The sequence below is a fragment of the Elephas maximus genome, chromosome 13 (assembly GCF_024166365.1).
Source record: "Elephas maximus indicus isolate mEleMax1 chromosome 13, mEleMax1 primary haplotype, whole genome shotgun sequence".
Lineage (NCBI taxonomy): Eukaryota > Metazoa > Chordata > Mammalia > Proboscidea > Elephantidae > Elephas > Elephas maximus.
In genome coordinates, this window is record NC_064831.1 from 75,977,464 (window position 1) to 75,988,770 (window position 11,307).

The 11,307-nt window shown below is 38.6% G+C and overlaps 1 protein-coding gene across 23 annotated transcripts in view; it reads right to left on the bottom strand.

Moving 5' to 3' along the window:
• The window catches only part of WDR93 (WD repeat domain 93), a 60,803-nt gene extending 49,524 nt beyond the window's left edge, over window positions 1–11,279 (bottom strand). For 4 of the 23 annotated variants that reach the window (XR_007519898.1, XM_049905750.1, XM_049905755.1 and 1 more), the window contains exon 1: window positions 9,623–9,776. Coding sequence is in view for 18 of the 23 variants with exons in the window: in XM_049905750.1 (XP_049761707.1) it covers window positions 9,623–9,637 (15 nt within the window). In the remaining 5 variants the exon portion in view is untranslated. The other 19 variants (XR_007519897.1, XM_049905743.1, XM_049905757.1 and 16 more) reach the window with 9 other exon arrangements.
• Window positions 11,280–11,307: the final 28 nt, after the last annotated feature.

Here is an 11,307-nt window from a genome sequence, read left to right on the forward strand (position 1 = left end):
GCAATCACTAAAGTACTAAAACTAAGAATTATAGCTAGTAAGACAACAGAGAGATAAAATAAAATAAAAACACTCAACTAAAAAAGAGGAGGAAGGGAACAAAGGATAGACAGGACAAATAGAAAATAAATAGCAAAATCTACTCATATCAATAATCAAGACAAATGTAATAGTCTAAATACTCTAATTAAAAGGCAGAGATTGTCAAATTAGACAAAAAGCAAGACTCAATATATGCTACCTATAAGAAACACACTTTTTTTAAAAGTAATATTTTATTGAGTTTTTCATGAAAGTTTACACAGCAAATTAGGTTCCCATTTGACAATTTCTACACAAATTGTTCAGTGACATTAGTTACATTTATCATAATGTGTCAACATTCTCTTTAACTGTGTTCTGTTTGTTCCATTTCCAGTGCTCTAGTTTCCCTGCCCCTTATCCTCTCATCTTTGCTTTTGAGTTAACTGTTGACCATTTGGTCTCATAGCAATGGTTTTTAAGTAGAGCACTGATCTTATGGGTTACATCTTTTATTTTGTGTGTCACTCTGCTATTTTGCTAAAAGGTGATCTCAGGAGACAGCCTCGGTTCTAGGTTTAAAGAGCGGCTCAGGGTGCTGGTCTCAGGGAGTCCTCTGTTCTCTACTGAGAACACACTTTAATCATAAAAACACATATATTACTAATAAAAGGGTAGAAATAGATATACCATGCTAACACTAATTAAAAGAAAGCTAGAGTAGATGTATTAATATCGGTCATAGTAGATTTCAGAGCAAAGAATATTACCTCAGATAAAGAGCTTCATTTCAAAATGATAAATGGGTCAATTCATCAAGAACACATAACAGTCCTAAATGTTTATGTACCTTATAACAGAACTTCAACATATATGAAGCAAACAACGTTCTACATTCTACTTTGTTGAGTAGCATCTGGTGTCTTAAAAGCCTGTGAGCGACAATCTAAGATACAACTAGTGGTCTCTTCCCGTCTGGAGTAAAGCAGAGTGAAGAAAACCAAAGACTCAAGGGAGCAATTAGTCCAAAGGACTAATGGACCACATGCACTGCAGCCTACACAGCCCTGAGACCAGAAGAACTAGATGGTGCCCAGCTACCACTACTGACTGCTCTGACTGGGATCGCAATAGAAGAAGGTCCTGAACAGAGCAGGAGAAAAATAAAGAACAAAAATTCAAATCAATAAAAAAAAAAAAAAAAAAGACCAGACTTACCAGCCTGATAGAGACTGGAGGAACCCCTGAGACAATGTCATTAAGACATCTCTCTAACTTGGAACTGTAGCCATTCCCTGAAACCACCTTCCAGCCAAGCAATAGACAGGCCTATAAAATAAGCAATAACACCCAAAAAGAACATGCTCTGAAGAACAAACAATTATCCGAGACCAAAAGAGCAACATTAGCCCAAAAGTAAAGATGAGAAGGCAGGAAGGGGTAGGAAAACCAGAAAAAAGGAAATGGGGAACCCAGGGAGGAAATGGGGAGAGTTCTGGCATAATATGGGGATTGCAACCAACGTCATGGTACAGTTTGTGTACAATTTGTTGAATGTGAAACTAATTTGCTCTGTAAACTTTCACCTAAAACACAACAAAATATTAAAGACATATATATAAAGCAAAAACTGATAGAATTGCAAAGAGAAGTAGACAAATCCACAAGTATAGTCAGAGACTTCAATACCCTTTCTCAATAATTTATAGAACTTGTAGACATAAAAATCATTAAGGATACAGAAAACTTGAACAACACTATCAACTAATTTAAGGGGTCCTGGTGGCACCTGACAGCTAACCCAAAGATTGGCAGTTCGAACCCATCAGATGCTCCGAAGGAGAAAAGACCTGGCAATCTGTTCCTGTAAAGATTTCAGCCTAGGAAACCCTATGAGGCAGTTTTACTCTGTCCTATAGGGTCACCATGAGTCAGAATTGACTTGACAGCACACAACAACGACAACATCATCAACTAATGTGATCTGATTGGCATTTATGAACACCCCACCCAAAAATAGCAAATACAATTTACTTTTAAGTGCACATGAAACATTTACCAAGATAGATCATATTCTGGGCCATAAACCAAGTCTTAATACATTTAAAAGTATTCAAGTCATACAAAGTATGTTCTCTGACCACCATAGACAATTATTTTAGAAACCAATAACAGAAAGGTATTTGGAAAATCCCAAAATATTAGTAAACTGAATAGCACATTTCTTAATAACTCATGGATCATTCTACACACCAATTAGAATAGCGAAAAAAAAAAAAAAACCTGACAATACTGAGTGCCGGTGAAAAAGCAAAGCAACTGGACTCTCTTACACTGCTGTTGGGAATACAATTCTGGAAGATGATTTAGCAGCTAATTATAAAGTTAAACACATATTTATCATACAACCCAGGGATCCACTCCTGGGTATCTACCCTAGGTAAATAAAAACTTATGTTCACACAAAAGCCTGTGAATTATTAGTTATGCTGAGTGAAAGAAACCTGTCTCAAGTTTACATACAGTATGATTCTACTTACATAGTATTCTTGAAAATATAAAACTACAGTAATGGGGACTAGATGAGTAGTTGTCAGGGGTTATAGAGGGGAGTAGGGTTACTAAAAAAAGATAACATGAGGAATTTATTTAGGTGCTGGAATTTTCTCACACACATCTTCTTCTCCAATCATCCAGATTGGAGAAGAAGATGTAAAACTGTCTTTATTTACAGATGATATGATTGTCTATACCAGAAATCAGATGGAATCTACAAAAAAATTTACTAGAACTAAAAAAAAAAGAGACTAGCAAGGATGCAGGATACAAGCTCAATATACAAAAATCTACTGCATTTCTAAATATGGGTAACAATCAAAAATTGAAATAAAAAGACCATTTACAATAGCATAAAAAATATGAAATACTTGGCTAAATCTGACGAAAGTATGCAAGACCTGTAAACTGAAAACTACAAAATATTGCTTTGAGAAATTAAAGAAGATCCAAATAAATGAAAAGATATACCTTATTCATGAGTTGGAAGACTCAACAGTGTTATAATGTCAATCCTTCCCAAAATGATCTATAAATTCAACACAATACTTATCAAAATCCCAGCCTGCTTTTTAAAGAAATTAACAAGCTGATTTCATAATTCATATGGGCATGCAAAGTACCTAGAATAACCAACGTAACTTAGAAAAACTAAGACAAAAATTGGAAGACTAACACTATCTGATTTCAAAACTTGTTTTAAAGCCACAGTAATCAAGACAGCTTAGTATCAGTCTCTAAATAAACACACAGATCAATGAAACTAAATATAGAGTCCAGAATTAGACCTACATATATGTGGACAGTTTATTTTTGACAAAAGCGCAAACAAAGTGGAAAAAGGATAGTGTTTTTAACAAATAATTCTGGATCAATTAAACCTCCATACGGAAAAAAGAAAAAGAACACCAATCCATACCTTGCACCAAAAAAAAAACACAAAAAACCACTGCCATAGAGGTGATGCTGACTCACAGTGAGTTAGAACAACCCCATAGAGTTTCCCAGGAGTGCCTGGTGGATTCAAACTGCTGACCTTTTGGTTAGCAGCTCTTAACCACTCTGCCACCAGGGTTTCCATACCTTGTACCATATGCAAAAATTAGCCACAAGTGGGTCACAGACTTAAACATAAAACTTAAACCTATAAAACTTTTGGAACAAAACATAAGTTTTTTTTTTTTTTAATTAGGCAAAGATTTCTTATATATGACATCAAAAGCACAATCTATAAAAGAACAACTTGATACTTTAAACCTTTCAAAATCAAAAACTTCTCTTCAAAAGACACAGCTTGGGACAAAATATTTGCAAATCATATATATGATAAAGTATTTGCATCCAGAAGACTTTTAAAAAATCTCAAAACTCAGTTATAAGAAAATAAATAAGCCAATAAAAAATGGGCAAAAGACAAAGGACCACATGAACCAGAGCCTCTACCAGCCTGAGCCCAGAAGAACTAGATACTGCCCACTACCAAAACCAACTGCTCCTACAGAGATCACAACAGAGAGTCCTGAACGGAATGGGAGAAAAATGTAGAACCGAATTTAAATTCTTGAAAAAAGATCAGACTTACTAGTCCGACAGAGACTGAGGGAACCCCTGAGACTATGGCCCCTGGATACTCTGTTATCGCAGGACTGAAACCACTCCCAAAGCCCACTTTTCAGACAAAGATTAGACAGGCCAATAAAACAAGTAATAACATACATGAGGAACATGCTTCTTAGTTCAATCAAATATACAATACCAAATGGGCAACTCCTGCCCAAAAGCAAGCTGAGAAGGCAGGAAGGGACAGGAACTGGATGAACAGACACAGAGAACCTGGAGTGGAAAGGAAAAGTGTGCTGTCACATTGTGGGGACTGCAAGCAATACTCCAAAACAATACATTTTTGAATGAGAAATTAATTTGAGCTGTGAACTTTCACCTAAAGCACAATAAACAAACAAATAAAAGGCAAAAGATTTGACACTTAACCAAAGCAGATACGCAGATGGCAAATGTTGTTGTTATGTGCCATGGAGTGACCCAATGCAACAGAGTGGAACTGCCCCATGGGTTTCCTAGGCTGTAATCTTTTTTTTTTTTTTTTAATCTTTACAAGAGCAGATCACCAGATGTCCCACAGAGCTGCTGGTAGGTTCAAACCATAGACCTTTTGTTAAGCAGCCAAGTGCTTAACCACTGTGCTACCAGGGTTCCTTCAGATGGCAAATAGGCACATGAAAAGATGCTCTACACCATAAGTCATCAGTGAAAGGCAAAATAAAACGACAGTGAGCTACCACTACACATGTGTTTCAAACCCAAATTCATAGCGACCCTAGAGGACAGAGTAGAACTGCCCCATAGGGTTTCCAAGGTTCGAAATCTTTACAGAAGCAGACTGCCACAGCTTTCTCCCACAAAGTGGCGGTGGATTCGAACCACTGAGCTTTCAGTTAGTAGCCGAATACTATAACCATTGTACCACCAGGGTTCTTATACATGTGCTAGAATAACTAAAATTTAAAAGATAAATCATACAATCCCAATCCAAATTCCAACAGCCTTCTTTAACAAGATGGAAAAACTAATCACCAACTTTATATGAAAAGGAAAGAGTCCTCAGATAAGTAAAACATTACTGAAGAAGAACAAAGTAGGAGGCTTCACACTACCTGATCTTAGGACATACTATACAGGCATGGTAGTCAAAAAAGCCTGGTACTGGTACAACTATCGATGGAACAGAATTGAGAACACAGATGTAAATCCATCCACCTACAGGCAAATGATCTTTGAAAAAGGGCTAAAGTCCATTAAATGGTGAAAAGAGAGCCTTTTTTTTTTTATTTTTATTGTGCTTTAAGTGAAAGTTTACCAAGTCAGTCTCATACAAAAACTCATATACACCTTGCTATATACTCCTAGTTGCTCTCCCTCTAATGAGACAGCATACTCCATCCTTCCACTCTCTATTTTCGTGTCCATTTGGCCAGCTTCTGACTCCTCTGCCCTCTCATGTCCTTTCCATACAGGAGTTGCCCACATACTCTCATATGTCTACTTGATCCAAGAAGCTCACTCTTCACCAGTATCATTTTCTATCCCATAGTCCAGTCCAATCCCTGTCTGAAGAGTTGGCTTTGGGAATGGTTCCAGTCTTCGGCTAATAGGAGGTCTGGGGACCATGACCTCTGGGGTCCTTCTAGTCTCAGTCAGACCATTAAGTCTGGTCTTTTTAAAAGAATTTGAGATCTGCACCCCACTGCTCTCCTGCGCCCTCAGGGGTTCTCTGTTGTGTTGTTCCCTGTCAGGGTAGTCATGGTTATAGCCGGGCACCATCTAGTTCTCCTGGTCTCAGGCTGATGTAGTCTCTGGTTTATGTGGTCCTTTCTGTCTCTTGGGCTCATAAATTACCTTGTGTCTTTGGTGTTCTTCATTGTCCTTTGCTCCAGGTGGATTGAGACCAGTTGATATATCTTAGGTGGCCACTTGCTAGCATTTAAGACCCCAACCGCCTCTCTCCAAAGTGGGATGCAGAATGTTTTTCTTAATAGATTTTATTATGCCAATTGACTTAGATGGTCCACAAACCCCCACCCCTGCTATGCTGACCTTCGAAGCATTCAGTTTATTCAGGAAACTTCTTTGCTTTTGGTTTAGTCCAGTTGTGCTGACCTCTCCTGTATTGTGTCTTGTCTTTCCCTTCACCTAAAATAGGTATCTACCATCTAATTAGTGAAAACACCTCTTCCTCCCTCCCCACTCTTGTAACCATCAAAGAGTATTTTCTTCTGTTTAAACTATTTTTTGAGTTCTTATAATAGTGGTCTCATACAACACTTGTCGTTTTGCAACTAATTTTACTCAGCATAATGCCTTCCAGATTCCTCCATGTTATAAAATGTTTCACAGATTCATCATTGTTCTTTATCTATGTGTAGTATTCCATTGTGTGAATATAGCATAATTTATTTAACCATTCATCCGTTGATGGGCACCTTGGTTGCTTCCATCTTTTTGCTATTGTAAACAGTGCTGCAATGAACATGGGTGTGCATGTATCTATCCGTGTAAAGGCAGAGGCAGTCTCTTTAACAAATTGTGCTGGCAAAACTGGATGTGCATCTGTAAAAAAATGAAACAGGACCCATACCTCACACCATATACAAAAACTAACTCAAAATGCATCAAAGACCTAAATATAAACCTAAACTATAAGAAAAAATAGGGACAATGCTAGGGGTTCTAATATATGGCATAAATAGAATGCCAAACATAACTAAAAATGCACAGAGTAGAAGATGAATTAGATAAATGGGACCTCTTAAAAATTAAACACTTATGCTTATCAAACGACTTCTCCAAAAGAGTGAAAAGACAATCTACAGACTGGGAAAAAAAAATTGGTTACCACATATATGACAAGGGTCTAACCTCTAAAATTTATAGAAAACTTCAACACCTCAACAACAAAAAGACAAACAATCCAATTAAAAAATAGGCAAGGCATATGAACAGACGCTTTACCAAAGAAGATTCAGATGGCTAACAAACACATGAGGAAATGCTCATGATAATTAGCCATTTGAGAGAGGTAAATCAAAACTACAATGAGATACTATCTCACCTCGACATTACTGTCACTAAACAAAAAACAGAAAATAACAAACGTTGGAGAGGTTGTAGAGAGACTGGAACTCTTATACACTGCTGGTGGGAATGTAAAATGGTACAACCACTATGGAAAATGGTATGGCACTTCCTTAAAAAGCTAGAAATAGAAATACCCTATGACCCAGCAATTCCACTCCTAGGTATATACCCTAAAGAAATAAGAGCTGCGACATGAATAGGACAAATGCACACCCTTGTTCATTGCAGCATTATTCACAATAGTGAAAAGATGGAAACAACCTAAGTAGCCATCAACAGATAAATGAATTAATAAACTGTGGCACATACCAACAATGGAATACTATAAAACCAAAAAAGAATAATGACAAATATGAGAAACATCTTACAACACAGATAAATTTGGAGGACATTATGCTGAGCGAAATCAGTCAATCACAAAAGGACAAATATCGTATAAGATCACTATTACAAAGAAAAAAGAAAAGGTTACACATGCAAAAAAAAAACTTTCTTTGATGGTTACCAGGGATGGGAGGGAGAGGGAAGAAAAACTATCAAATTTTTTTAGTATTAGTAAAGGGAAAAGCAATATATAATATGGGGGAAGTCAGCAAAACATGACCCAGGCATGGGAGGATACTGAGAGGAATGCAAGAACAAAGGACAACAATGGAAATTACTATAGTATAGACAATCCTGCAACAATAGTATTAACAAACACTAATTTACGAATGGATACACAGGTAGACAGACATGCCAAGAGGTGTGGGAAGGTATAACGGAACATATCCAGCTGCAGATATAGGTTTGGTGGTGGCTATTTCTACATACATAACTGTAGGTGCTGCTTATATATTTAAGATAGACAATAGAGCACACAAGGGCCACAGTCAGGGCAACTCCTTAGATATAGCCAAGCACCTTGGAGGACTAAACTCCTAGGCTCGAAGGTTAAGGACCATAGACTCGGGCGACATCTACGTCAATTGGCAAAACATAATTCATAAAGACAAAGTTCTGCATCCTACTTTGGTGAGTAGTGTCTGGGGTCTTAAACGCTTGTGAGTGGCCATCTAAGATACAACTATTTGTCTCCTACCATCTGTAGCAAAGGAGAACAAAGAAAACCAAAGACCCAAAGGAACGTTAGTTCAAAGGACTAAAGGACCATGTGAACCACAGCCTACACGAACCCGAGACCCGAACTAGATGATGCCTAGCTACCGCTACTGACTGCTCTGATTGGGATCACAACAGAGGGTCCTGGACACACGGGGAGAAAAATCGCAGAACAAAAAAATCAAATTCACAAAAAAGACCAGACTGACTGGTCTGACAGAGACTGGAGGAATCCCCAAGACTATGGCCCTAAGACACCTTTCTGAACTAGAAATGAAGCCATTCCTGGAGACCACCCTTTAGCCAAACCACAGACAGGCCCATACAATAAACAATAACGCTGAGAGGAACATGCTCCTTAGAACAATCAATTATATGAGCTCAAAAGGGCAACATTTGCCCAAAAGCAAAGAGGAGAAGGCAGGAAGGGGTAGCAATTCAGGACAAAAGGAAATGAGGATCCTAGGACGGAAATGCGGGGAGTGCTGGCACATTGTGGGGAATGAAACCAATGTCATGGAATACTTTACGTACAAACTATCGAATTGGGAAACTAATTTGCTCTGTAAACTTCCACCTAATGCATAATAATAATAATAAAAAAAAGACCATACAAAGCGTTGTTGAGGATGTGGTGGAAATGGAACTCGCATACACTGTTGTTGGAAAAGTAAAACAGTACAACTAGTTTGGAGAACACTTTGGCAGTTTCTTAAAAAGTTAAACATACAGCTACTATAAGATCCAGTCATTCCACTCCTAGGTATTTACACAAAGGAACTGAGAGCATATAGCCACACAAAGACTTAGGAATGTTCACTGCAGTTATCTGGTAAAAGCCCCACACTGTAAACAATTCAAATGTTCATCAATAGGCAAATACATAAATAAACTCTCATTGTCAGTGGGAATACGAAATAGCACAGACACTTTGGGAAACACACTTATCATGATCAGCAATCACATACTTAAGTATTTGCCCAAGAAAAATAAAAACTTATGTTTCATATGAAAACCTGCACTTGAATATTTATAAGTTTTATTTATAAATGCCCCCAAATTGGCAACAACATAAATGTATTTCAACAGGTGAATGGATAATGAACTACGGTATATTCACACAATGAAATGCTACTTGGCAATAACAAACCACAAACTGCAGATATGCATAACATGGATGAAGCCCAAACGCACTGTGTTTGGTAACAGAAATCAGATACAAAAAGCTACATATCTACTGTATGATTCAATTTATATGATATCCTGGAAAAGACAGAATTATAGGTTTTACCTGATTGGGGCCCATGCCCTGGAGCAGTCGAGCCAATGAAACATACTCAAAGCTGGAAAGATAAAGTTTATTAGGGGGTGACACCAACAGAAAGTCCAGCAACGAAGGCTGTCTTTATGGAGTCCCGAAAAGCAATTTCTACATCAGAGCTTATATATCATTTTTGCAAGGATCATGTAGCCCATAGATATTTGGATCAGTATGCATCACGAAACAATTAAGAAACTCTTCATTAAACTAAAGATATGCATGCTGGACATCGGGACTCTAATCTGTATGTTTGTAATAGGCAAAAAAAAAAAAACATAAAAATCTCTCGGCTAGTGGAACTGGCCTGCCAAGTTTACTCTGACTGAGATAAGGAGGAAGAAAGAAAGCAGCAGACCGAAGCACCAGGCAGCCTTCTCTAGCTGTCGTGTTGCAGGCTGAAGGCCATCTCCCAAGAGAACAAAGAAGAGGAGGGAGATCAAGGCCACAAGGCCCAAGATAGCCCCACGGCCCTTTGGAAAGAGACCAGTGCAGCTGGTGTAGTAAACAAGGACACTGAGGGTGTACAAAATGCCAAGAAAAAAAACTTACAGGTTCCTTAAAGTATCATTATGGTGTTAGTTATGTCAAGCTCTCTATCAACCATTTTGAAAAGGAGAAAACATGTTGTGAAGTATTAGGATCACATAGGTATAAAAAACAGATCACATAACTGTGTTGTACTTGCCACTGTTTTGTATTTATCAATTTACTTGGAAGAGAAAAGGGGATGGGAAAGGACTGGGGCCAGCTCGCCCCACAGCACCACATTCCAGTGAGTTATTCCAAGGAGTCCAAGAATTCTGAATGCAACCCTGGCCTTCTAGATCATTATGAAGGTATATTTGTCAAGGCAGGAGAACAGAACATATTTTACTTAACAATTTGTCCGTTTGATTTATAACTTTTAAATATTTAAACATGTGGTATGTGGGTCCCCAGCTATACTCACTCCCGGGCTGCAAATGTTAGGGGCAGGTTTAACCAAGGGAATAAAGACCACAAAAGTCAGTTACCTTACTCTGTGGCCCTACAGAGTGTATTTTCCAAAATTATTGCTAAGGGATGGGCAGGTCTCCACGTCTTCAAGCCCCAGAGAAAAATGTTCAGTGATGTAATTTCACTGTCATTTCCGTTTTAACCGTTTGTTTATGTTGACCCTTTTAGGATTTTCCTGGGTAACAATCTTCAGTCTTCAACAACCCTAACAGAAAATTCTCTCACTTTACTCAGCTCTCTCGCTAGGAATACGCTGCATGAAACGGCTTGTCCCTGCTCTAACCATTCCTTTCACCAGACTTGGAGATGCTGTTAGCTCAAGGTAAACAGAACTGCTCAGCTAATTACATGATTATGCCCGGCCGTCACCAAGGAAAGACTAAAGGAAGTTCTCGAGCTGGGGAGACGCATTCGGGATTTCACCAGGGTTACCCACCTGGGTACCTTTTCGCGCAGACCTGCTCGGCCCTAGAGGAAAAGAGGGGTCTTGGCACACGAGGTATACCAAGGCAATCGAGGCTAGCACCCAAGTTTCTTCGGCTTACCTAGCTCAGCGACTTCGCGTCTCCCTAGTAACCACCACTTCCGGCTCCGACCGGAAGCCCGCAAAGTCACTCGGCCAAAGGTGCGCCCGCCCCACGGGGGCGGAGAGAGTCAGT